The sequence below is a fragment of the Leuresthes tenuis genome, unplaced genomic scaffold (genome assembly GCF_036924035.1).
Source record: "Leuresthes tenuis unplaced genomic scaffold, fLeuTen1.0.hap1 SCAF_4, whole genome shotgun sequence".
Taxonomy (NCBI): Eukaryota; Metazoa; Chordata; class Actinopteri; order Atheriniformes; family Atherinopsidae; genus Leuresthes; species Leuresthes tenuis.
In genome coordinates this window covers 38744643-38772598 of record NW_027325358.1, presented here as the reverse complement: position 1 = coordinate 38772598, position 27956 = coordinate 38744643, and the positions used below count along the sequence as shown (strand labels likewise).

General features: G+C 41.7%; 1 protein-coding gene across 1 annotated transcript in view; it reads right to left on the bottom strand.

The window, feature by feature from the left end:
* The window catches only part of LOC140304872 (uncharacterized), a 59948-nt gene extending 33143 nt beyond the window's left edge, over positions 1 to 26805 (bottom strand). The window contains exons 1-2 of the mRNA XM_072383677.1: positions 26721 to 26805; positions 15124 to 15169 (exon numbers count right to left, since the gene is read on the bottom strand). Coding sequence (XP_072239778.1) covers positions 15124 to 15169; positions 26721 to 26747 — 73 coding nt within the window. The 5' untranslated portion in view covers positions 26748 to 26805. The remainder of the gene's footprint in view (positions 1 to 15123; positions 15170 to 26720) is intronic.
* Positions 26806 to 27956: the final 1151 nt, after the last annotated feature.

The window sequence follows — 27956 nt, the reverse complement described above, 5'->3', positions numbered from 1 at the left end:
TCTTTTTGTAGTTTTGGAGGCAAGGCTTTCTGAATTGGAAACTCGGCTCTGCACTGTTGAAAACCACCCGATAGCGAGCCAGGCCCCTTTAGTCAGTGCGGAGCCACCTAGCGTAGCTTGCTCTGTTAGTCGTCCCCGAGCAGATCCCGAGCAGCCGGGACTTAAGAGTGGCTGGGTGACTGTCAGGAAGAGGAGTCATAGTCCTAAAGTCAAGCCCGTGGTTCACCATCAACCTGTCCACGTTTCTAATAGATTTTCCCCACTCAGCGACACACCCGCTGAGGACAAAACCCTGGTAATTGGCAGCTCTATAGTCAGAAACGTGGCATTAGAGACACCAGCGACCATAGTCAAATGCATTCCAGGGGCCAGAGCGGGCGACATAGAATCCTATTTAAAACTGCTGGCTAAGGATAAACGTAAATACGGTAAAATAGTTATTCACGTCGGCGGTAATGACACCCGGTTACGCCAATCGGAGGTCACTAAAATTAATGTTGCATCGGTGTGTAATTTTGCCAAAACAATGTCGGACTCCGTAGTTTTCTCTGGACCCCTGCCAAATCTGACCAGTGATGACATGTTTAGCCGCATGTCCTCATTCAATCGCTGGTTGTCTAGATGGTGTCCAGCAAACAACGTGGGCTACATAGATAATTGGCAATCTTTCTGGAGAAAACCTGGTCTGATGAGGAGAGACGGCATCCATCCCACTTTGGAAGGAGCGGCTCTCATTTCTAGAAATATGGACGAATTTATTAGTCATCCAAAAACATGACATCCCAGGGTTGAGACCAGGATGCAGAGTTGTAGTCTTACACACTTCTCTGCGGCTTCCCACCTGATGCTGCCCCCCCCTCAATCAAAAAACACAAAAGGAGCAAATCCTCTTGTGCAAAAAAAATTTAAAACAAAAACTTTAACTGAACAAAAACATCAAACTATTAAATGTGGTTTGCTGAATATTAGATCTCTCCCTTTGAAGTCTCTGTTAGTGAATGATTTGATTTGTGATCATCATATTGATATATTTTGTCTTACAGAAACCTGGCTGCAGCAGGAGGATCATGTTAGCATTAATGAATCAACTCCCTCTGACTATTTAAATGTTCATGTTCCTAGAACCACAGGTAGAGGAGGAGGAGTGGCAGCTATCTTCAGATCAGGGTTACTAATCAGTCCTAGACCCAAGATTAGTTTTAGCTCTTTTGAATCTCTGATTCTCAGTTTTTCCCACCCAAAGTGGAAATCACAAAAACCTCTTGTGTTTGTTGTTGTGTATCGTCCACCTGGCCCTTATTCTGAGTTTCTGTCTGAATTCTCAGAGTTTTTATCCCAGTTAGTGCTGAGTACAGATAAAGTCATTGTAGTGGGTGACTTTAATATTCATGTAGATGTTGAAAATGACAGCCTAAATATTAACTTTAATTCTATATTAGACTCTATTGGATTTTCTCAAAGTGTTCACAGACCTACTCACTGCCTTAATCATACCCTTGACCTTGTGCTGACTTATGGCATTGAGAGTGAACAGTTAACAGTGTTCCCTCATAACCCTGTCTTGTCTGACCATTTTTTAATAACTTTTGAATTTACATTACTTGACTACACGGTTTCTGAGAAGAATTCTACATATAGAAGGTGTCTGTCAGAGAATGCTGTAACCAGATTTAAAGAGTTGATTTCATCATCCTTTTCTTCACTGCCATGTGCTGATATGACACAGGATGGCTACCTAAATTTTACTCCAGTAGAACTTGACTCTCTTGTTGACAGCACTACAGCTTCAATGCGTACAACACTGGACAATGTTGCCCCTCTGAAAAGGAAGGTAATCAGTCAGAAGAGGTTGGCTCCTTGGTATAATTCACAGCTGCGTGCGTTAAAGCAGACTGCAAGAAAGCTGGAGAGACAGTGGCGTTCCTCTAATTTAGAAGAGTCTCAATTAGTCTGGAAAGATAGTTTAATAACGTATAAGAAAGCACTTCGTAAAGCTAGAACTGCGTATTATTCATTATTGATAGAAGAGAATAAGAATAATCCCAGGTTTCTTTTCAGCACTGTTGCCAGACTGACAAAGACTCCGAGCTCTGTTGAGCCATGTATTCCTTTAACTCTCAGCAGTGATGATTTCATGAGATTCTTCATCAATAAAATTGTTTCTATCAGAGAGAAGATTAATGGAATCCTTCCCATTATTATCACTGATGTATCATCAAGTAGAGCAGCTTTAGAAGTATCTTTCGAACCTGAATTGTATTTAGACAGCTTCTGCCCAGTTGATCTTTCTGAGCTAACAACAGCAATAGTCTCTTCTAAACCATCAACTTGTATGTTAGACCCAATCCCAACCAGACTGTTCAAGGAGGTTTTCCCCTTAATCAATACTTCCATATTGGATTTGATCAATCGGTCTTTGTTGATAGGATATGTACCTCAGACTTTTAAGGTTGCTGTAATTAAACCTTTACTTAAAAAACCTACTCTTGATTCAGAAGTGTTGGCTAATTATCGACCTATATCCAATCTCCCTTTTTTGTCCAAAGTTCTTGAAAAAATAGTTGCAGTTCAACTTTGTGATCATTTACATAGAAATAATCTGTTTGAAGAGTTTCAGTCAGGATTCAGAGTGCATCATAGCACAGAAACGGCACTGGTGAAAGTTACCAATGATCTCCTGTTAGCTTCTGATAGCGGACTTGTTTCTGTGCTTGTCCTGTTGGATCTCAGTGCTGCATTTGATACGATCGATCACAGCATTCTGTTACAGAGACTTGAACATGTTATTGGGATTAAAGGAACTGCATTAGGCTGGTTTAAGTCATATTTATCTGATAGATTCCAGTTTGTTCTTGTAAATGAGGAATCTTCCTCACACGTTGGAGTAAGTCATGGAGTTCCTCAGGGTTCTGTGCTTGGACCGATTCTTTTTACTTTATACATGCTTCCATTAGGTAACATTATCAGACAGCATGGCATAAATTTCCATTGTTATGCTGATGATACTCAGCTGTACTTATCTATGAAACCAGATGAAACCTACAGGTTGGTCAGGCTACAAGCCTGTCTTAAAGACATAAAGACCTGGATGACTCAGAACTGTCTGCTTTTAAATTCAGACAAAACTGAAGTTGTTCTCTTTGGACCTGAGCGCTTCAGGGAGAAATTGTCTAGTTATATAGTTACTCTAGATGGTATTTCCTTGGCTTCTAGTTCTACAGTGAGGAACCTTGGAGTTATTTTTGACCAGAATCTATCATTTGACGCACATATAAAACTGGTTTCTAGGACTGCCTTCTTTCACCTTCGTAATATTGCCAAAATCAGGAACATCCTGTCTCAAGGTGATGCAGAGAAACTAGTTCATGCATTTGTTACTTCAAGATTGGACTACTGTAATTCCTTATTATTGGGCTGTCCCACATATTCTCTGAAAAGCCTCCAGCTGATCCAAAATGCTGCAGCCAGAGTTCTGATGAGAACTAACAGGAGAGATCATGTTTCTCCAGTTTTAGCTTCTCTTCATTGGCTCCCTGTTAAATTCAGAATAGAATTTAAGATTCTTCTCCTCACATATAAAGCTCTTACTGACCGAACTCCATCATATCTTAAAGATCTCATTGTACAATATTTTCCTAACAGAGCACTTCGCTCCCAAACTGCAGGTTTACTTGTTGTTCCCAGAGTTTCTAAAAGTAGAATGGGAGGTAGAGCCTTCAGTTATCAGGCCCCTCTCTTGTGGAATAAGCTGCCAGTAAATGTCCGGGAAGCAGACACCCTTTCCACTTTTAAGATTAGGCTTAAAACTTTTCTTTTCGATAAAGCTTATAGTTAGGGATGGCTCAGGTAATCCTGAAACATCCCATAGTTAAGCTGCTATAGGCTTAGACTGCTGGGGGACCTCATCTGTCACACCTTTCCTCACTTTGCTCTCTTTTTCCCCCTGTTTAATTTCAAAATTGATTTTATGTACATGTGACATTATTGTGGTTATTAACCTATGTTTCCCTGTTCCAACAGATATCCTTTGAATGGCGTTATGGTGTTTTTCCCCCCTCTTTTCCCTCTTTTCTGTCTTCTCAAACCCCAGCTGGTCGAGGCGGATGGCCACCCTTCCTGAGTCTGGTTCTGCCAGAGGTTTCTTCCTGTTAAAAGGGAGTCGTTCCTTTCCACAGTTGCCACAGGCACGCTCAGGACGGGAGATTGGACTGAAGACACATTTCGGTGCAATCTGTTGGTTTCCTTAGCTAGGATATTAATTTTTTTAATTAGCTCTATATGAATTAATTGGATTATGATTACAATGAATTGAATTCCAATTGGCTTGAATTGGACTATATTACTTAAGTGCCTTGAGATGACAATTGTTGTAATCTGGCGCTATATAAATAAAATTGAATTGAATTGAAAATTGAATTCGTTCACGAGTCAACTCCTCGGGTTACGGCTCCTTGCACAGGAAACAGTTTTGATTCGTTCACGAGTCAACTCCTCGGGTTATGGCTCCTCGCACAGGAAACAGTTTTGATTCGTTCACGAGTCAACTCCTCGGGTTACGGCTCCTCGCACAGGAAACAGTTTTGATTCGTTCACGAGTCAACTCCTCGGGTTACGGCTCCTCGCACAGGAAACAGTTTTGATTCGTTCACGAGTCAACTCCTCGGGTTACGGCTCCTCGCACAGGAAACAGTTTTGATTCGTTCACGAGTCAACTCCTCGGGTTATGGCTCCTCGCACAGGAAACAGTTTTGATTCGTTCACGAGTCAACTCCTCGGGTTACGGCTCCTCGCACAGGAAACAGTTTTGATTCGTTCACGACTCAACTCCTCGGGTTACTGCTCCTCGCACAGGATACAGTTTTGATTCGTTCACGAGTCAACTCCTCGGGTTACGGCTCCTCGCACAGGAAACAGTTTTGATTCGTTCACGAGTCAACTCCTCGGGTTATGGCTCCTCGCACAGGAAACAGTTTTGATTCGTTCACGAGTCAACTCCTCGGGTTACTGCTCCTCACACAGGAAACAGTTTTGATTCGTTCACGAGTCAACTCCTCGGGTTACGGCTCCTCGCACAGGAAACAGTTTTGATTCGTTCACGAGTCAACTCCTCGGGTTATGGCTCCTCGCACAGGAAACAGTTTTGATTCGTTCACGAGTCAACTCCTCGGGTTACTGCTCCTCACACAGGAAACAGTTTTGATTCGTTCACGAGTCAACTCCTCGGGTTACGGCTCCTCGCACAGGAAACAGTTTTGATTCGTTCACGAGTCAACTCCTCGGGTTACTGCTCCTCGCACAGGAAACAGTTTTGATTCGTTCACGAGTCAACTCCTCGGGTTACGGCTCCTCGCACAGGAAACAGTTTTGATTCGTTCACGAGTCAACTCCTCGGGTTACGGCTCCTCGCACAGGAAACAGTTTTGATTCGTTCACGACTCAACTCCTCGGGTTACTGCTCCTCGCACAGGATACAGTTTTGATTCGTTCACGAGTCAACTCCTCGGGTTACGGCTCCTCGCACAGGAAACAGTTTTGATTCGTTCACGAGTCAACTCCTCGGGTTACTGCTCCTCACACAGGAAACAGTTTTGATTCGTTCACGAGTCAACTCCTCGGGTTATGGCTCCTCGCACAGGAAACAGTTTTGATTCGTTCACGAGTCAACTCCTCGGGTTACGGCTCCTCGCACAGGAAACAGTTTTGATTCGTTCACGACTCAACTCCTCGGGTTACTGCTCCTCGCACAGGATACAGTTTTGATTCGTTCACGACTCAACTCCTCGGGTTACGGCTCCTCGCACAGGAAACAGTTTTGATTCGTTCACGAGTCAACTCCTCGGGTTACTGCTCCTCACACAGGAAACAGTTTTGATTCGTTCACGAGTCAACTCCTCGGGTTACGGCTCCTCGCACAGGAAACAGTTTTGATTCGTTCACGACTCAACTCCTCGGGTTACGGCTCCTCGCACAGGAAACAGTTTTGATTCGTTCACGAGTCAACTCCTCGGGTTACTGCTCCTCACACAGGAAACAGTTTTGATTCGTTCACGAGTCAACTCCTCGGGTTACGGCTCCTCGCACAGGAAACAGTTTTGATTCGTTCACGAGTCAACTCCTCGGGTTACTGCTCCTCGCACAGGATACAGTTTTGATTCGTTCACGAGTCAACTCCTCGGGTTATGGCTCCTCGCACAGGAAACAGTTTTGATTCGTTCACGAGTCAACTCCTCGGGTTACGGCTCCTCGCACAGGAAACAGTTTTGATTCGTTTACGAGTCAACTCCTCGGGTTACTGCTCCTCGCACAGGATACAGTTTTGATTCGTTCACGAGTCAACTCCTCGGGTTATGGCTCCTCGCACAGGAAACAGTTTTGATTCGTTCACGAGTCAACTCCTCGGGTTACGGCTCCTCGCACAGGAAACAGTTTTGATTCGTTCACGAGTCAACTCCTCGGGTTATGGCTCCTCGCACAGGAAACAGTTTTGATTCGTTCACGAGTCAACTCCTCGGGTTATGGCTCCTCGCACAGGAAACAGTTTTGATTCGTTCACGAGTCAACTCCTCGGGTTACGGCTCCTCGCACAGGAAACAGTTTTGATTCGTTCACGAGTCAACTCCTCGGGTTACGGCTCCTCGCACAGGAAACAGTTTTGATTCGTTCACGAGTCAACTCCTCGGGTTACGGCTCCTCGCACAGGAAACAGTTTTGATTCGTTCACGAGTCAACTCCTCGGGTTACGGCTCCTCGCACAGGAAACAGTTTTGATTCGTTCACGAGTCAACTCCTCGGGTTACTGCTCCTCACACAGGAAACAGTTTTGATTCGTTCACGAGTCAACTCCTCGGGTTACGGCTCCTCGCACAGGAAACAGTTTTGATTCGTTCACGACTCAACTCCTCGGGTTACGGCTCCTCGCACAGGAAACAGTTTTGATTCGTTCACGAGTCAACTCCTCGGGTTACTGCTCCTCACACAGGAAACAGTTTTGATTCGTTCACGACTCAACTCCTCGGGTTACTGCTCCTCGCACAGGATACAGTTTTGATTCGTTCACGAGTCAACTCCTCGGGTTATGGCTCCTCGCACAGGAAACAGTTTTGATTCGTTCACGAGTCAACTCCTCGGGTTACGGCTCCTCGCACAGGAAACAGTTTTGATTCGTTCACGAGTCAACTCCTCGGGTTATGGCTCCTCGCACAGGAAACAGTTTTGATTCGTTCACGAGTCAACTCCTCGGGTTATGGCTCCTCGCACAGGAAACAGTTTTGATTCGTTCACGAGTCAACTCCTCGGGTTACGGCTCCTCGCACAGGAAACAGTTTTGATTCGTTCACGAGTCAACTCCTCGGGTTACTGCTCCTCGCACAGGATACAGTTTTGATTCGTTCACGAGTCAACTCCTCGGGTTATGGCTCCTCGCACAGGAAACAGTTTTGATTCGTTCACGAGTCAACTCCTCGGGTTACGGCTCCTCGCACAGGAAACAGTTTTGATTCGTTCACGAGTCAACTCCTCGGGTTATGGCTCCTCGCACAGGAAACAGTTTTGATTCGTTCACGAGTCAACTCCTCGGGTTACGGCTCCTCGCACAGGAAACAGTTTTGATTCGTTCACGACTCAACTCCTCGGGTTACTGCTCCTCGCACAGGATACAGTTTTGATTCGTTCACGAGTCAACTCCTCGGGTTATGGCTCCTCGCACAGGAAACAGTTTTGATTCGTTCACGAGTCAACTCCTCGGGTTACGGCTCCTCGCACAGGAAACAGTTTATTTTTTATGTTTTCGGAATGTTTTTTTTTGCCTTCTTGTGATTTTATGTGGCTGTAAAGCACTTTGAATTGCCTTGTGGATGAATTGTGCTCTACAAATAAACTTGCCTTGCCTTGCCTTAATCAGCCAGTACTGATTTTGAATCTGATCCCTCTCAGAATTCAACCCTCATTTTTAGGCTTAAACTAATTATGACAACCAGATAGATTCAGGTATGTCTTTATTTTCTGAAGTGATTTGTGGTAGATTTCATGAGTCACTCTATTGATAATAAAGATGTGTTTTAACATTGAAACACAACTTTTTTACTTGTAGTGGACAGATATGTTTAACATGATTGGACAGAGAAACATTTTAGAGAATGATCATGCAATCTAGGTGTAGAAACAATTCTGAAGTTAGAATTCAGGGTCTGTATGTACAACAGACAGCCTGGGAGCAAGGTAGAATAAAACTAAACAAACATACACCAACATTTAATCTAATAAACTTTAATAAACTTTTTTCTGTTTTTGCACTACTTTGTGAAGCACTTTGGGTGCATTTAAAAAGCCTCACATAGATTAGAGTAGGCCTGAGCTGAGCTGAGCTGATTTCCAAACGTTCCACAGGTGTGGCATTGAGTCCAGCTGGTCCACATGATATGGAAATATTACTGAATACTGAGTTACATCTGAATCAGAATAACCAAGGACACAAATGGACATTTTACTGACAGTACTTTTAAAGAGACATTTCTTAGATCTCTTAATAAAAATATTAAAATAAATATTCACATTCATCCTAATTATTACATTTGCTTTAATATGAAAAATTGTGACATTTTTTAGTAAGAGTTGAGTTTTTGTGTTTTGTGTACAATGTATATTGGGTTAAATTCCAAAGTTAAACAAATTAACCAAAGAATGTATGTTATACTGTACGTGTTAACACAGACTGATGGTTAACTAATCAGTGACCATTCCAAATTGTGTTTTTACTATTTGTTATATTGTATCATTAGTTCAGTTGTGTTTCAGTTTGTATCTTTCCTCTTCTAGACATGGAGGAGCTGACGGCTTTGCTTTGCGGTAAGACGTATTGCATCACTTCCTGTTGCTTTGTGTGTGCACTGTGACAGTTCTCGCTCTTCTTGAACTACTAATAATCACCTTATTTCTCCCTATAATTTACACATCTTGCATAGTTAACTCTATCCCATACTTGTTATATTCTAACGCTCACTCTTAAAGATCTTTAGTCTTTATTTTTCAGTTTTTAGCGGTGTGTCTGGTTCTCTAGCTTAGCATGGCTACCAGTTCTCTTCCTCTATCTCCTGCTTTCACCTGCTCAGTGTGTCAGATGTTTAGTTACTCCTCTGCCTCCTTTAGTGGTAATGGTACATGTAACAAATGTAGTCTTTTTGTAGTTTTGGAGGCAAGGTTATCTGAATTGGAAGCTCGGCTCTGCACTGTTGAAAACCACCTGATAGCGAGCCAGGCCCCTTCAGTCAGTGCGGAGCCACCTAGCGTAGTTAGCTCTGTTAGTCGTCCCCGAGCAGATCCCGAGCAGCCGGGACTTAAGAGTGGCTGGGTGACTGTCAGGAAGAGGAGTCATAGTCCTAAAGTCAAGCCCGTGGTTCACCATCAACCTGTCCACGTTTCTAATAGATTTTCCCCACTCAGCGACACACCCACTGAGAACAAAACCCTGGTAATTGGCAGCTCTATAGTCAGAAACGTGGCATTAGAGACACCAGCGACCATAGTCAAATGTATTCCAGGGGCCAGAGCGGGCGACATAGAATCCTATTTAAAACTGCTGGCTAAGGATAAGCGTAAATACGGTAAAATAGTTATTCACGTCGGCTGTAATGACACCCGGTTACGCCAATCGGAGGTCACTAAAATTAATGTTGCATCGGTGTGTAATTTTGCCAAAACAATGTCGGACTCCGTAGTTTTCTCTGGACCCCTGCCAAATCTGACCAGTGATGACATGTTTAGCCGCATGTCCTCATTCAATCGCTGGTTGTCTAGATGGTGTCCAGCAAACAACGTGGGCTACATAGATAATTGGCAATCTTTCTGGAGAAAACCTGGTCTGATGAGGAGAGACGGCATCCATCCCACTTTGGAAGGAGCGGCTCTCATTTCTAGAAATATGGACGAATTTATTAGTCATCCAAAAACATGACAACCCAGGGTTGAGACCAGGATGCAGAGTTGTAGTCTTACACACTTCTCTGTGGCTTCCCACCTGATGCTGCCCCCCCCTCAATCAAAAAACACAAAAGGAGCAAATCCTCTTGTGCAAAAAAAAATTAAAACAAAAACTTTAACTGAACAAAAACATCAAACTATTAAATGTGGTTTGCTGAATATTAGATCTCTCCCTTTGAAGTCTCTGTTAGTGAATGATTTGATCTGTGATCATCATATTGATATATTTTGTCTTACAGAAACCTGGCTGCAGCAGGAGGATCATGTTAGCATTAATGAATCAACTCCCTCTGACTATTTAAATGTTCATGTTCCTAGAACCACAGGAAGAGGAGGAGGAGTGGCAGCTATCTTCAGATCAGGGTTACTAATCAGTCCGAGACCCAAGATTAGTTTTAGCTCTTTTGAATCTCTGATTCTCAGTTTTTCCCAAAGTGGAAATCACAAAAACCTCTTGTGTTTGTTGTCGTGTATCGTCCACCTGGCCCTTATTCTGAGTTTCTGTCTGAATTCTCAGAGTTTTTATCCCAGTTAGTGCTGAGTACAGATAAAGTCATTGTAGTGGGTGACTTTAATATTCATGTAGATGTTGAAAATGACAGCCTAAATATTAACTTTAATTCTATATTAGACTCTATTGGATTTTCTCAGAGTGTTCACAGACCTGCTCACTGCCTTAATCATACCCTTGACCTTGTGCTGACTTATGGCATTGAGAGTGAACAGTTAACAGTGTTCCCTCATAACCCTGTCTTGTCTGACCATTTTTTAATAACTTTTGAATTTACATTACTTGACTACACGGCTTCTGAGAAGAATTCTACATATAGAAGGTGTCTGTCAGAGAATGCTGTAACCAGATTTAAAGAGTTGATTTCATCATCCTTTTCTTCACTGCCATGTGCTGATATGACAGAGGACGGCTACCTAAATTTTACTCCAGTAGAACTTGACTCTCTTGTTGACAGCACTATAGCTTCAATGCGTACAACACTGGACAATGTTGCCCCTCTGAAAAGGAAGGTAATCAGTCAGAAGAGGTTGGCTCCTTGGTATAATTCACAGCTGCTTTAAAGCAGACTGCAAGAAAGCTGGAGAGACAGTGGCGTTCCTCTAATTTAGAAGAGTCTCAATTAGTCTGGAAAGATAGTTTAATAACGTATAAGAAAGCACTTCGTAAAGCTAGAACTGCTTATTATTCATTATTGATAGAAGAGAATAAGAATAATCCCAGGTTTCTTTTCAGCACTGTTGCCAGGCTGACAAAGAGTCCGAGCTCTGTTGAGCCATGTATTCCTTTAACTCTCAGCAGTGATGATTTCATGAGATTCTTCATCAATAAAATTGTTTCTATCAGAGAGAAGATTGATGGAATCCTTCCCACTATTATCACTGATGTATCATCAAGTAGAGCAGCTTCAGAAGTATCTTTAGAACCTGATTTGTATTTAGACGGCTTCTGCCCAGTTGATCTCTCTGAGCTAACAACAGCAATAGTCTCTTCTAAACCATCAACTTGTATTTTAGACCCAATCCCAACCAGACTGTTCAAGAAGGTTTTCCCCTTAATCAATACTTCCATATTGGATTTGATCAATCGGTCTTTGTTGATAGGATATGTACCTCAGACTTTTAAGGTTGCTGTAATTAAACCTTTACTTAAAAAACCTACTCCTGATTCAGAAGTGTTGGCTAATTATCGACCTATATCCAATCTCCCTTTTTTGTCCAAAGTTCTTGAAAAAATAGTTGCAGTTCAACTTTGTGATCATTTACATAGAAATAATCTGTTTGAAGAGTTTCAGTCAGGATTCAGAGTGCATCATAGCACAGAAACAGCACTGGTTAAAGTTACCAATGATCTCCTCTTAGCCTCTGATAGCGGACTTGTTTCTGTGCTTGTCCTGTTGGATCTCAGTGCTGCATTTGATACGATCGATCGCAGCATTCTGTTACAGAGACTTGAACATGTTATTGGGATTAAAGGAACTGCATTAGGCTGGTTTAAGTCATATTTATCTGATAGATTCCAGTTTGTTCTTGTAAATGAAGAATCTTCCTTCCACACGTTGGAGTAAGTCATGGAGTTCCTCAGGGTTCTGTGCTTGGACCGATTCTTTTTACTTTATACATGCTTCCATTAGGTAACATTATCAGACAGCACGGCATACATTTCCATTGCTATGCTGATGATACTCAGCTGTACTTATCTATGAAACCAGATGAAACCAGTAGGTTGGTCAGACTACAAGCCTGTCTTAAAGACATAAAGACCTGGATGACTCAGAACTGTCTGCTTTTAAATTCAGACAAAACTGAAGTTGTTCTCTTTGGACCTGAGCGCTTCAGGGAGAAATTGTCTAGTTATATAGTTACTCTAGATGGTATTTCCTTGGCTTCTAGTTCTACAGTGAGGAACCTTGGAGTTATTTTTGACCAGAATTTATCATTTGACTCACATATAAAACTGGTTTCTAGGACTGCCTTCTTTCACCTTCGTAATATTGTTAAAATCAGGAACATCCTGTCTCAGGGTGATGCAGAGAAACTAGTTCATGCATTTGTTACTTCAAGATTGGACTACTGTAATTCCTTATTATTGGGCTGTCCCACATATTCTCTGAAAAGCCTCCAGCTGATCCAAAATGCTGCAGCCAGAGTTCTGATGAGAACTAACAGGAGAGATCATGTTTCTCCAGTTTTAGCTTCTCTTAATTTGCTCCCTGTTAAATTCAGAATAGAATTTAAGATTCTTCTCCTCACATATAAAGTTCTTAATGACCGAGCTCCATCATATCTTAAAGATCTCATTGTAAGATATTTTCCTAACAGAGCACTTCGCTCCCAAACTGCAGGTTTACTTGTTGTTCCCAGAGTTTCTAAAAGTAGAATGGGAGGCAGAGCCTTCAGTTATCAGGCCCCTCTCTTGTGGAATAAGCTGCCAGTAAATGTCCGGGAAGCAGACACCCTTTCCACTTTTAAGATTAGGCTTAAAACTTTTCTTTTCGATAAAGCTTATAGTTAGGGATGGCTCAGGTAATCCTGAAACATCCCATAGTTAAGCTGCTATAGGCTTAGACTGCTGGGGGACCTCATCTGTCACACCTTTCCTCACTTTGCTCTCTTTTTCCTCCTGTTTAATTTCTTAAATGATTTTATGTACATGTGACATTACTGTGGTTATTAACTTGTGTTTCCCTGTTCCAACAGGTATCCTTTGAATGGCGTTATGGTGTTTTTTCCCCCTCTTTTCCCTCTTTTCTGTCTTCTCAAACCCCAGCTGGTCGAGGCGGATGGCCACCCTTCCTGGTTCTGGTTCTGCCAGAGGTTTCTTCCTGAGTCTGGTTCTGCCAGAGGTTTCTTCCTGGTTCTGGTTCTGCCAGAGGTTTCTTCCTGGTTCTGGTTCTGCCAGAGGTTTCTTCCTGTTAAAGGGAGTTGTTCCTTTCCACAGTCGCCACAGGCTCAGGACGGGAGATTGGACTGAAGACACGTTTCGGTGCAATCTGTTGGTTTCCTTAGCTAGGATATTAATTTTTTGAATTGGCTCTATATGAATTAATTGGATTATGATTACAATGAATTGAATTCCAATTGGCTTGAATTGGACTATATTACTTAAGTGCCTTGAGATGACAATTGTTGTAATCTGGCGCTATATAAATAAAATTGAATTGAATTTAATTGAATCCAAGTCCTGGTGTGAGGGGCCAGCACAACCAAAACGTGACAGTTTCCCTAAAAGCTTCCAAGGTAGAGCCAGGAGAAGTTTCCAATCCACGGTTGGAGTATGAGCAGTCGAAAGATTCAGCTTACTGTTTTGCTTGTCTGCATTTTTTCCTCCCCGATGCTCCGAGGACTGTTTTCACTCGAGGGCTATTGTAATTGGAAAAAGGCAACAATGAAAGACGGGGGTTTCTGTTCTCATGCGAGATCTGAAAGCCATGGAAAAGGAATGTTTGTATGGACAGAGAACAAAGAAGAAAAAAAAACTTGAACAACAAGCTAAAAATGCTCACTACACGAGTAAAACAATCCAAAATGAAATGCTTGAATGCTTGGCTGGAATGGTTAAAGAAGAAATCATTGAAGAGGTTAAAAAGAGCAAACAGTTTTCAGTGATTGAAGATGAAACTAAAGATGGTCAAGAAAAATAAAAAAAATGTAATTTGTTTTGAGATACTCTTACAATGGTGTGGTTCATGAGAGCTTTCTTGAGTTTGAAGTGGCAGAACACATGGATCCTGCTACCTTAAGTGACAAGATTAGAAGCATTCTTGAAAAGCATGTGTATAAGGAACCTTGTAGCCAGGATAAAGTGTTTTGCTGAGCAATATGGAACATTCAGCTGCTGTAGGACTGACATTAACTTTATGTTATGTTATTGGTGAGCCTTTAAGCTGCTAAAATGATGACCTGAAACAAATATATGTATATGTATACACTGAGGAATGAACATGTGTTCTGGGTGAACAATAAAACCAAAGTTCAGCACCTTGTTGCAGTGAAACACTTCCACACACTTTTCACACAATGCATCTGTGCTCACCTCAGTACAGCTCAGCCCACAGAGCTTTACAGGTACGTTCTTATTCAATAGTTTATTTGAGAACAAATGCTGCCTGATATGCTGCGGAAATACTTAATAACTGACTTAGTTCATCTGCTCTGCTTCGCATCCATCTGCTTGGTGTCAAAGTTCAAGACAGAAGTAAATATAAAGTATGTGTTTGTGTTCACATGCCCTGCCAGTAAATCTGGTTATGATAACACACAAAGTTCCTCTGACTTAGGGTACAGTCATCCCGTCTGCTGCTGAGTTCCAGCAATAGTACAGTAAAGGTAACCCTCGCAATTGTAGATATACAATCATTTCTCTTATTGAGCATGTTTAAAATTTGATTCAAATGAATAGTATAAATTGATGAGTTGTGACTTTTGACTCCTAAAATCCAACCGGGTAAACTCTGAGTCTGTGTGAAGCAGAATGAAGGAAGTCATTGTGTTTAGAAGAACTAATCTCTGACTACCTGAGGTGCTGACTACCTGAAAAGAATTTATTAGTTAGCTGATGAGGTTGGTGGGCAGCAAGGATAATGATGTGCAGACACTAACTGATAAATAAAGATTAGATGAAGAAATGATACTCACCCACACAGAGAGAAGCAGCCAGCAGGATCAAAACACTCCACATTATCTGCAGACAGGTCAGAGAGATTCTAGTTGTTAAAAGCAGAACAAACTGAATGCTCCTGTGACAACACATTTCAAAGAATAGCGTCTCCAATAAGTTGAAGGATTTACAGGCAGACATTGTTTTATTACAGGAGATTCATTTATCAAAGACTGCAGCTGATGTTCTCACCACAGCACAGTTTCCTCATGTGTACTCAGCCTGTTACAACTCCAGACAAAGAGGTGTAGCCATTCTGATTAATAGAAGAGCAAATTTCACCGTAAACAACACAGTTATAGATCCAGAAGGTTTCTAATAGTTAATTTATCTATCCAAAATATGAATTTATGCATTGCAAATATCTATGGCCCAAATGTGGATGACCCCTCATTTTTTCACTTCTTTTTCACTTCACTCTCTGATCACTCAGATAACACACTCATCATAGGAGGGGACTTTAACATGGTATTAGACTCAGGAGTAGACAGACTCAGTACTTCAGGAAGTCAGCGGAACTGGCAGTCCACGAATATTGTTAAACAGTATATGAAAGATTTTGGTCTTTGTGATGCTTGGCGCTCCCACCACCCCACTCTTAGAGAATACACCTTCTTCTCATCAGCACACCACTCATATCAAGGAATAGATTATTTCTTAGTTAGCAGTTCCTTGATGAGGGATATTTCAGACACCAAAATCCACCCCATCACTATCAGTGATCACGCTCCAGTCTCTATCACACAGAAGAATAACAGAGTTACACCACCAGCTAGGAATTGGAGATTTAATACATCATTACTAAAAGACCCTGATTTTATTAATTATTTCAAAAGGGAATGGTCTGTATATTTAGAAAATAATGACCTGCCAGGAATGTCAGCTTGTACTCTCTGGGAAGCCGGAAAAGCAGTTATGAGAGGCAAAATAATCTCTTTTTCATCAAATAAGAAAAAGAGGGAAAGTTCAAGAATATCAGATTTAGAACTCAGGATTAAATCATTAGAAATTGTCTACAGTACCTCCAAAGAGGAACACACACTGAATGAACTAAGAAAAGCTACACTTGAATTAAACAAAATTATTGATAACAAACACAGTTTCTGATACAAAGACATCGATTGGAGAACTTTGAGCATGGCAATAAATCTGGAAGGTTCCTAGCTAACCAACTAAAGAGAAACAAAGAGAAAACAACAATCACTTCTGTTAAAGACTCAAAAGGAAATGTTGTTGATGTGTTTTCCTGTGGTTTCAGGTCATTTTTATCCACAGCTGTGTTGTATGCGATTGATAATACTTGTGCTTGTTTTTGTTTGTTTGTTTGTTTTTGTTTGTTGTGTGCTTGTTTTTGTTTGTTGGTTTGTGTGTTTGTTTGTTTGTTTGATTGTTTTGCGTTTGTTTTTTGTTTGTGTGCTTGTTTTTTGTTTGTTGGTTTGTGTGTTTGTTTGTTTGTGTGATTGTTTTGCATTTGTTTTTGTTTGTGTGCTTGTTTTTTTGTTTGTTGGTGTGCTTGTTTTTGTTTGTGTTTGTTGGTGTGTTTGTTTTTGTTTGTCATGTGCTTGTTTTTGTTTGTTTGTGTGTTTGTGTGATTGTTTTGCGTTTGTTTTTGTTTGTCGGTGTGCTTGTTTGTGTTTGTTTGTTTGTTTGTGTGATTGTTTTGCGTTTGTTTTTGTTTGTTTGTGTGCTTGTTTTTGTTTGTTTGTGTGTTTGTTTTGTTTGTGTTTGTTTTTGTTTGTTTGTGTGCTTGTTTTTATTTGTTTGTGTGTTTGTTTTTGTTTGTGTTTGTTTGCGTTTTTGTTTGTTTGCTTGTTTGTGTGATTGTTTTGCGTTTGTTTTTGTTTGTTTGTGTGCTTGTTTTTGCTTGTGTGTGTTTGTTTTGTTTGTTTGTGTGTGCTTGTTTTTGTTTGTTTGTGTGCTTGTTTTTGTTTGTTGGTGTGCTTGTTTTTGTTTGTTGGTTTGTGTGTTTGTTTGTTTGTGTGATTGTTTTGCGTTTGTTTTTTGTTTGTGTGCTTGTTTTTTGTTTGTTGGTTTGTGTGTTTGTGTGATTGTTTTGCGTTTGTTTTTTGTTTGTGTGCTTGTTTTTTGTTTGTTGGTGTGCTTGTTTTTGTTTGTGTTTGTTGGTGTGTTTGTTTTTGTTTGTCGTTTGCTTGTTTTTGTTTGTTTGTGTGTTTGTGTGATTGTTTTGCGTTTGTTTTTGTTTGTCGGTGTGCTTGTTTGTGTTTGTTTGTTTTTGTTTGTGTGATTGTTTTGCGTTTGTTTTTGTTTGTTTGTGTGCTTGTTTTTGTTTGTTTGTGTTTGTTTTGTTTGTGTTTGTTTCTGTTTGTTTGTGTGCTTGTTTTTGTTTGTGTGTTTGTTTTTGTTTGTGTTTGTTTGTTTGCGTTTTTGTTTGTTTGCTTGTTTGTGTGATTGTTTTGCGTTTGTTTTTGTTTGTTTGTGTGCTTGTTTTTTGTTTGTTGGTTTGTGTGTTTGTGTGATTGTTTTGCGTTTGTTTTTGTTTGTGTGCTTGTTTTTTGTTTGTTGGTGTGCTTGTTTTTGTTTGTGTTTGTTGGTGTGTTTGTTTTTGTTTGTCGTTTGCTTGTTTTTGTTTGTTTGTGTGTTTGTGTGATTGTTTTGCGTTTGTTTTTGTTTGTCGTTTGCTTGTTTTTGTTTGTTTGCTTGTTTGTGTGATTGTTTTGCGTTTGTTTTTGTTTGTTTGTGTGCTTGTTTTTGCTTGTGTGTGTTTGTTTTGTTTGTTTGTGTGTGCTTGTTTTTGTTTGTTTGTGTGCTTGTTTTTGTTTGTTTGTGTGTTTGTTTTTGTTTTTTTGCTTGTTTTGTTTGTTTGTGTTTTTGTTTGTTTGCTTGTTTTTGTTTGTTGGTGTGCTTGTTTTTGTTTGATTGCTTGTTTGTGTGATTGTTTTGCGTTTGTTTTTGTTTGTTTGTGTGCTTGTTTGTGTGTGTGTTTGTGTGTTTGTTTTTGTTTGTTTGTTTGCTTGTTTTTGTTTGTTTGCTTGTTTGTGTGATTGTTTTGCGTTTGTTTTTGTTTGTTTGCTTGTTTTGTTTGTTTGTGTTTGTTTGCTTGTTTTTGTTGGTTTGTGTGTTTGTTTGTTTGTGTGATTGTTTTGCGTTTGTTTGTTTGATTGTTTTGTGTTTGTTTTTGTTTGTTTTGTGTGCTTGTTTTTGTTTGTGTGTTTGTTTTGTTTGTTTGTGTGCTTTTTTGTTTGTGTGTTTTTGTTTGTTTGTGTGCTTGTTTTTGTTTGTGTGATTGTTTTTGTTTGTGTGCCTGTTTGTTGTTTGTGTGCTTGTTTTTGTTTGTTTGTGTGTCTGTTTTTGTTTGTTTGTTCTCCCGGGGGGCCTCTGCCCTGTGCTTATGGGGGCTCTGTCCGGGGGCTTCTTCTGCAGTCTTCTGGGTGGATGCGTGGTTGTCCCTGTGGTGGGCTTCCTGGGTTCTGTGCTCTGTGGGGGCTGCTGGTGGCCTGGGTCTTGTGGCCCTCTCTGCCTGCTTCTGATTGCTGGGGGGGGGGGGGCTGTGGATTGTGGCCCTGTACACTTATACACTCATAACTAAGCACGGTTATCATGTAGGTCCTGTGCCATGGGTGTTGCATGTTCTCTCACACACACACACACACACATTTATTAGCCCAGTAGCATGGTCGCTAAGCAGTTGATGTATTATCATGTCGTGTCAGGTCATCTATATTCACAGCTGTGTTGTATGCGATTACCGCTTCTTGTGCTTGTTTTTGTTTGTTTGTGTGTGTGTTTTTTCTCTGCTTGTCTGCTTTCAGGTGCTCCTGGTGGCTCTAAGGCTGGATTCCCAACAGAGGCCGTGGATTTTGTTTTTTACAGGTGTAGCAGCTGGTTGTCTGTTTTTTCTTTCTATCTTTGTTCTGTTTCTTCTTCTTTGCACTTCCTTTTTCCTTGTCCCCTGGTCCAGTTCAGCTCTATTACATGTGAAATATAGTAACAAAAATAAATAAATGGGCGGTTGATGGGCATCAAGGGGAGCTTTACATTTACATTTAGCAAATCTGTTTGGTATAAAAGATTGCAATTCTGCAGCCATAATGCTGGACAGGACAAGGGAAAAAAAGAATAGAATATACTTTATTCATCCCCAGTGGGGAAAATTCAAATTAGTCACTTCCTGAACCTCTCAGTCCTGTAGCCTCTCATTGGAACTGCTCCTCTGTCCTGCCAGGATGCTGTGGACAGGGTTAGAATATAATTTTCTCCTCATTCATTGCTCCACCGAGAGGGTCTAGCCTTTTGCCTACCACAGAACCAGCCTTTTTCACCAGGCGCCTACAGTTTTTGTATGTAGTGCAACTCTCCCAGCAGACAGCATAGAACAGTGCACTCTCACTGATAGTGTGATAAAACATGCACATCATGTCACTGCAGATGATGACGGACCTGAGCAGTCTCAGGAAGAATAGACGGCTCTGGCCCTTCCTGTACACTGCTTCTATGTTGGCAGCCCACTGCAGTGTATTATTCAGCACCACCCCCAGGTATTTGCAGGTCTGAACAGTCTCTCTCTCCCCTCCATCAATGCAGACTGACTGGTATGGAGTTTTATATCTCCTGAAGTCCACCACCTTTGGTTTTGGTAGTGTTCAGGAGCAAAAAGTTATTTTTGATCCAGCCATAGAAGGACTCCACAAGGTCCCTGTACTCCTTCTCCTGTCCACCGCACACACATGCCCCAACAGCCAAATAATCAGAATACTTCTGTTTGTGGCAGGACTCGAGTTGTACCTGAAGTCTGATGTGGACTCAGAACTGTCTGCTTCTAAATTCAGACAAAACTGAAGTTGTTCTCTTTGGACCTGAGCGCTTCAGGGAGAAATTGTCTAGTTATATAGTTACTCTAGATGGTATTTCCTTGGCTTCTAGTTCTACAGTGAGGAACCTTGAAGTTATTTTTGACCAGAATTTATCATTTGACGCACATATAAAACTGGTTTCTAGGACTGCCTTCTTTCACCTTCGTAATATTGTTAAAATCAGGAACATCCTGTCTCAGGGTGATGCAGAGAAACTAGTTCATGCATTTGTTACTTCAAGATTGGACTACTGTAATTCCTTATTATTGGGCTGTCCCACATATTCTCTGAAAAGCCTCCAGCTGATCCAAAATGCTGCAGCCAGAGTTCTGATGAGAACTAACAGGAGAGATCATGTTTCTCCAGTTTTAGCTTCTCTTCATTGGCTCCCTGTTAGATTCAGAATAGAATTTAAGATTCTTCTCCTCACATATAAAGTTCTTACTGACCGAGCTCCATCATATCTTAAAGATTTAATTGTAAGATATTTTCCTAACAGAGCACTTCGCTCCCAAACTGCAGGTTTACTTGTTGTTCCCAGAGTTTCTAAAAGTAGAATGGGAGGTAGAGCCTTCAGTTATCAGGCCCCTCTCTGAAAGCTGATCCTGAAACATCCCATAGTTAAGCTGCTATAGGCTTAGACTGCTGGGGGACCTCATCTGTCACACCTTTCCTCACTTTGCTCTCTATTTCCCCCTGTTTAATTTCTCAATTGATTTTATGTACATGTGACATTATTGTGGTTATTAACTTGTGTTTCCCTGTTCCAACAGGTATCCTTTGAATGGTGTTATGGTGTTTTTCCCCCCTCTTTTCCCTCTTTTCTGTCTTCTCAAACCCCAGCTGGTCGAGGCGGATGGCCACCCTTCCTGGTTCTGGTTCTGCCAGAGGTTTCTTCCTGGTTCTGGTTCTGCCAGAGGTTTCTTCCTGTTAAAAGGGAGTCGTTCCTTTCCACAGTCCCTCAGGCTCAGGACGGGAGATTGGACTGAAGACAAGTTTCAGTGCAATCTGTTGGTTTCCTTAGCTAGGATATTAATTTTTCAATTGGCTCTATATGAATTAATTGGATTATGATTACAATTAATTGAATTCCAATTGGCTTGAATTGGACTATATTATTTAAGTGCCTTGAGATGACAATTGTTGTAATCTGGCGCTATATAAATAAATTGAATTGAATTGAATTGTACAGAGTGAAAAGAAAATGAGCCAAAATGATACCCTGCAGAGCCCCAATACTTCTTTCCAGTGTTCCAGAAACACATCTCCCCATCCTGACGTACTGTGGTCTGACAGTCAAATAGTCTATAATCCATGATGTCAGGGAGGGGGTCACACCCATACCTAGAAGCTTGTCTCAGTATGGGAGGCTGTATGGTGTTGAAGGCACAGGAGAAGTCAAAGAACATGATTCTCACATATGAACCAGGCACATCCAGATAAGCATATGTCCAATCCAGCATGTACAGAATTGTGTCTTCCACTCCTCTGTGTTTCTGGTAGGCAAACTGGAGGGGGTCAAGATCCTCAGCAACCTGAAATCTCATGCGGTGAACAAGGAGTCTCTCCAAGGTCTTCATGATATGAGATGTCAAAGCCACCGGTCTGTAGTCATTCAGCTCCACCGGTTGCCCTAATTTGGGCACCAGTATGAGACAAGAAGTTTTCCACAGCACTGGGGAGGACTGCTAGTTGACCAGCACAGTCCCTCAGAAGCCTTGGACAGACTCCATCTGGGCCTGCAGCCTCCCTGACTGAAGTCTCCTGAGCTCAGCTCCAACCTCCTCTATAGTTAGAGACAGAGGTTGTAGCGGAGGAAGGGCGACAGGAGTGATGTTGCTATCAATCATAGAGATGGGGTCGGAGGTGCACTGACTGGACAGAGGAGGGCTAGTGGTGGGAGTTGCTGCAGAGGTGGAGGTGGAGGCTCAGCTGGACTGACGAGGCCTGGTGGTGGAAGCTGTCGCAGAGGTGAAAAAGCCACACTATCAAACCTGTTACAGTAGTGGTTGAATCGGTTGTATTGGCACTGTCTTGATGTGATGATCTGATGTTAGCCTTCCACAGAATGAGAGTTCTTCAGTCTGTATCCAGTGATGGTCCTCATGCGCCTCCACACTAAAGGGCTGCATTGAGATTGGGCTCCGCCAGGTCCCACGGGACCCAACTCAAATCTTGTTTTGTGAGTGCGGGCAGGAGTGGACATACACATTGTGGGAGCGAGCGGGAGTGTAACACACACGTTGCGGGTGTGGGTGGTAATGGTCAGAATTTCAGTAGGAGTGGGATGAAGAAAACAGTCCGGCGCAGGGCTCTACTCCACACCTCCTTGGTGTTATTGTTCTCCAGCTGTCTCTCTACCTTTTTCTTGTACTCCACCTTAGCTTGACATAGTGTCTTTTTAAGCTCCCGTTGTACATTCCTCCACCGTTCTCCATCCCCATTCTAGAACGCCCTCTTTTTCTGGTACAGGAGGTCTTTGATGTCACTCCATGGTTTATTATTAGGATAGCACCTTACAGTCCTCCCTGGAATCACAGTGTCCCTACAGAAGTTAATGTAGTCAGTGATGGTGTGATGGTGCTGACATTTCTTCTTCCTCCAGCAGTACAGCCCAGTCTGTGACATCAAAGCAGTCTCTCAATGCATCACTCGCCTCTGGTGACCACTTCCTGAAAGATCGACGACTGTATGTGGGAACTGTCTGGGCGCATAGAACGCACGGAAACCAACTGACAGCAGTTCAGTGTCTGGACAACATACCCTCTCTTTAACAGTCACATTGCGGGGGTTAACCCATCTCTGATTAAAAAACAGGATAAAACCCCCGCCTTACCGCTTACCGCTCGTACTCAGGTCACGATCCGCTCATACAGCTGTGAAGCCGGGTATGTCCACACATGAGTCTGGTGTGTTGTCGTTCAGTCAGGACTCAGACAGACAGATCAAACTGCTCTCCTTATACAGCCGTTGGTTCCGCACAGACGCCTGTAGCTCATCACACTTGTTTGGTAGCGAGTTAATGTTTCCCATAATCACAGAAGGCAGAAAAGGCTTGTATGTGCACCTCCTGTTGTCCCTCTTTGCCTTTAGTTTTGCTCCAGCTCTGCATCCACGGTACAGCTTTTTTAGCTCGGTCGGAATTGGATGTTTAATTCACTTAGCTGATGACCTGAGAAAGATGAGGTAACCTCTGTCTGATACAGTCTGTGTGTCCCATCTCTTTCATTCTAATTCTCAACCTTTCTTTTCAGACCAGGACTTCTATATTTTAGTCCAGTTACTGTGAGGGTGTATTGCTCTCTGTTAAGAGTGTCATTGTTCTACTGGAGAGCAGGACTCCTGTGTTCACACTCCCTTGCATGCGAATATATTCTACTGCTGCTGTGCACACATCCTGCTCGCCGCTTGGGCCGTTCTTCTTCACTCAGGCTTCCTGTGTTCGCTCAGAAAGCTTTTCAAAAGTCGAGTTTTATGCTGCTAAAAGCTGTTGCAAGGACAGTTTTTTCATGATTTTGAAAATAGCAGGGAGCTTGTAATTATGACAACTTTTTTAGCCAAAAAATCACAACAATTAGACAAAACATTCACACCACACAGACCAACAAGAAAACTAATCTGTGTCTAAAACCTAGAACTAACTCTGACGTTATGTCACAATTTAATGTTATTGATTTAAAAATCCTGGAGGAAACAGTTGGGCATCTGAAGTCAACAAGTCTGGACGTAATACCATCTGACTTTTTAAAAACTTTTTAAAAACTTAAAAACTCCTACAAATAGTTAACAGCTCACTGGCATCAGGCATTTTCCCCAAGTCACTAAAGACAGCTGCCATTAAGCCACTCCTAAAGAAGAGAACTACAGACTACAGACCTGTCTCTAATCTCTCTTTTATATGCAAGATTATTGAGAAAGTTGTATTTAACCAGCTCAATGACTTTCTGAATGAAAGTGGAAGTCTCGATAACTTTCAATCAGGCTTCCGACGTCATCACAGCACTGAAACTGCTCTGGTCAAAGTGTTAAACGACATTAGGTTGAATACTGATTCTGGTCATGTTTCAGTCCTGGTTCTGTTGGATCTCAGTTCTGCATTTGATACTGTAGATCACAGAATCCTGTTGCACAGGCTGGAAAACTGGGTTGGACTTTCTGGAGCGGTCCTTAACTGGTTCAGGTCCTACTTAGAAGGCTGGAGTTATTTTGTTACAATTGGCAGTTATGACTGAGCGAGTGGCCATGACTTGTGGGGTCCTCCAGGGGTCAATTCTTGTATAACTTGTATATCCTCCCTTTGGGTCAGATATTGCAGAACTTTAACATCAATTATCACAGTTATGCAGATCATACACAACTTTATGTCTCTGTCACCAGACGACTGCAGCCCAGCAGACGTACTGTGTCAGTGTCTGGAGGAAATAAACTCCTGCATGAGAGAGAATTTTCATTTAATTATGAAGACAAAACTGAGATCATTGTTTGGTAGCAAAGAGAAGAGGGTCAGCTTTGGTAAATACCTTGAGACTCGGTCCCTTACAATCACTGACCAAGTTCGTAACCTTGGAGTGTTGATGGACTCAGATCTGACTTTCAGCAGCCACATCAAAGCTGTCACCAAGGTAGCTTTTTACCAACTCAGAAACATCAACAGAATTAAAGGTTTTCTCTCCAAAAAAGACCAGGAGAAACTCATCCATGCATTCATCTCCAGTAGACTCCATTACTGTAATGGTCTGTTAACTGGACTTCCCAAAAAGAGCATTAAACATCTGCAGCTCATCCAGAACGCTGCTGCTGGAGTTTTAACCAGGACTAAGAGATCTGAACACATCACACCAGTTTTAAAATCTTTACACTGGCTTCCAGTCAGTCACAGAATAGATTTTAAAAGCCGACTGATGGTTTACAAATCCCAGAACGGTTTAGGCCCAAAATACATCTGTGATATGTTCAGAGAATATAAACCCAGCAGAGCTCTTAGATCCAAGGACTCAGGTCAGCTGGTCCAGTCCAGAGTCCAGACTAAACACAGAGAAGCAGCATTTAGTTGTTATGCAGCAAACAAGTGGAACAAACTGCCAGAGGAGATTAAACTGTCACCAAATGTAGACATTTTTAAATCCAGGTTAAAAACATTTCTGTTCTCATGTGTCTATGCATGAAATCTGCACGGTATCTTTTAACTTATCCAGACTGTTGCTTGTTTTAATCGTTTTAATTAATTTTAATTATTTTATTTCTTTCTATTTATATTCTTTTACATATTTTTAATACTTTTTCTGCTCCTCGCTGCAATGCTTTTATTTTATGTAAAGCACTTTGAATGGTTTTGTACATGAAATGTGCTTCAAATAAATCTGACTTTGACTTATGACCAGTGCAGTAGTGTCCATCACAAGAGTTCAAAACACGCAGCTAATGACTTGTATGACGGTGTATTCAGGGAAGCTCTGGCTAACTGAAATAATCATCAAATAAAATGCATGAAACTCCATCATTTTAACTGCTCGATGATAATCTGGCTGATTTAAGCCACAACCCACAAACACACACCACGACCAGAAGTCAGCTTTCATATACAGTAGTTATACAGTTGCTATGTAGAATATTTAATGTGGCTATTACACAATAATCAGATCACCTCAAATAAATATCAATCAATCAACATTTATTCATATAGCACTTTACAACAACCAGAGATTGACCAAAGTGCTTCACAATTCCAGTAATAGATTTAAAATAGATTACATATGACACAAGACAACAACAAAAAGGTGAGCCACAGCTTCAGTGAAAAGCCAGTTTCAATAAGAATGTTTTTAATCTGGCTTTGAGCTGAGGTCGGTCAGTGGTGCTACGTAATCTGAAGGCAGAGTATTCAAACATTTTGGACCTGCCACTGCTTGTAAAGACATATGATCATGTGAGACTTATTCAGAGCCAACAAACAGTCTATAAGACAATGTGCAGAAGAGAGTGAGACAGGTGAGGGGCCCCACCCCAGAGGTGGAGTCACACTAACATCTGTACTTTCATGTTTATCAGGGCTCATAATTACTATGTTTCAGTAATAACGAACTTAGCTAGTTCATGTAACATATGGCATACAACACGTGCACAGACCAGTGAATATATGATTTAGTGATGGGGGGGCTGACCATGAAATGTGGGGAGCTGAGAACTGAAGCGTCACCTAACACCAGTGACCTGAGCCAGATAAGATGTGGGTTGATGGATGGAACGTGCTGCTCCCTAAATGATCTGGCTGAAGAAACACTGCTATTTTAAGCAAGGGGGGAGCCTCACGGCGGCAGCTGACGTCATGGGGGCTGAATGGATGGACTGGAATGGATTTATTGTTCTCGCCGTCAGGGACGAACTGCGCGCGAGGCGTGGCCGCGTGCACAAAACCGCTCTGATCACTCCTCACCAAACCTGCAATCCTCCACCGTGCCCACGCACCGCGTTCAGTCACTAAAATCAACTTAGAAAGATATGTTGTGCGTTTTAACGCAACTATTGAGCGGGCACAGAGGAAAACACGCACGCGCCTGTACTTTACACACATCACCATAACATACAAAAACAAGATGAATCCCGTGTTCACCACACAGACCCTCTGTAACCCACCCAACCCTCCACCTGACCGAGCTGCTACAGAACAAAACGTGACTTTAACCCAGTCAGCGCCATTAACTGCCGGAACCGAAGTTCGGAACTCGAACGACCGAAGCCAGCAGCTGGTGGTCATCGCCACTTACCCTCTTGTGTGGACAGCAAGTGTACATAATGCTCGTTTCACAGTCAGAGACAGTCAAACCCAAACTGAACTGGAACCGGATCGAGGAGAGGCCAAGACGTGCTGCCTTCACGTGGTGTGGGAAACATTCTGCTGCTACGTGGGAGATGCTACAGAACCTGAACGCGCCACACACCCAGAAAACATTCACAAAATAATAAAGACTCGTTAGAGGACTGAGTTAGATCCACAGTCTGACTGCTTCAAGTTGAACAATTTTCGTAACGTTTCTTATTCTTATTGTAATAAATCTTTGATTTCACTACAGACACAAATTCTTTCAGTCCAAGTTAGAGCCCTTAAATAATCACCACAGACAATAACTGAAGGAAACAAAGATCTTTATTAAATACACAGCTCATTAAAACTGAGGAGGGATCCAAAACCTCCACCTCACACACACAGACCATAACCCGGGTAGTGTGATGGGTATAAAGGGTATATCTGGACTTGTTCGTTCTACAGGTCAGTTGCCATCATTTAAAATCACTATGCAGGTTCTCAATAAATCATTTTGTTTTAATTTCTCCTATCATCATTTATCATTTTTATTATAACAGAAATTGCTCTATAGATAAAGAATATGAAAGATAATCTATGTCTTGGTGTCACTGGGTGGCAATAGTTTGAAACACTTTATTTTTTTAATTCCCTTTTTTTAACACATTAAACCTTTGTAAAACGTATCAGTACAATATCACCTCTTTTTCTTGGCATCGGATCAGAATGTAATTAGGGGATCAGAGGCTGACATTTTGTGGTAAAACTTAACGTATTGGATCACTACCTGTTACCTTATTTGTGTTCCATGGAACTTCTCGCTTCTCTTGGATTATTCAATGCCACTCAGTGTCTTCTTATAAGTGACAGCCATTTGCATTATAAACGCTATGTCACACTATTTGTTATATTCTAACGCTCACTCTTACAGATCTTTAGTTTTTATTTTTCACTTTTTAGCGGTGTGTCTGGTTCTCTAGCTTAGCATGGCTACCAGTTCTCTTCCTCCATCTCCTGCTTTCACCTGCTCCATGTGTCAGATGTTTAGTTACTCCTCTGCCTCCTTTAGTGGTAATGGTACATGTAACAAATGTAGTCTTTTTGTAGTTTTGGAGGCGAGGTTATCTGAATTGGAAGCTCGGCTCTGCACTGTTGAAAACCACCTGATAGCGAGCCAGGCCCCTTTAGCCAGTGCGGA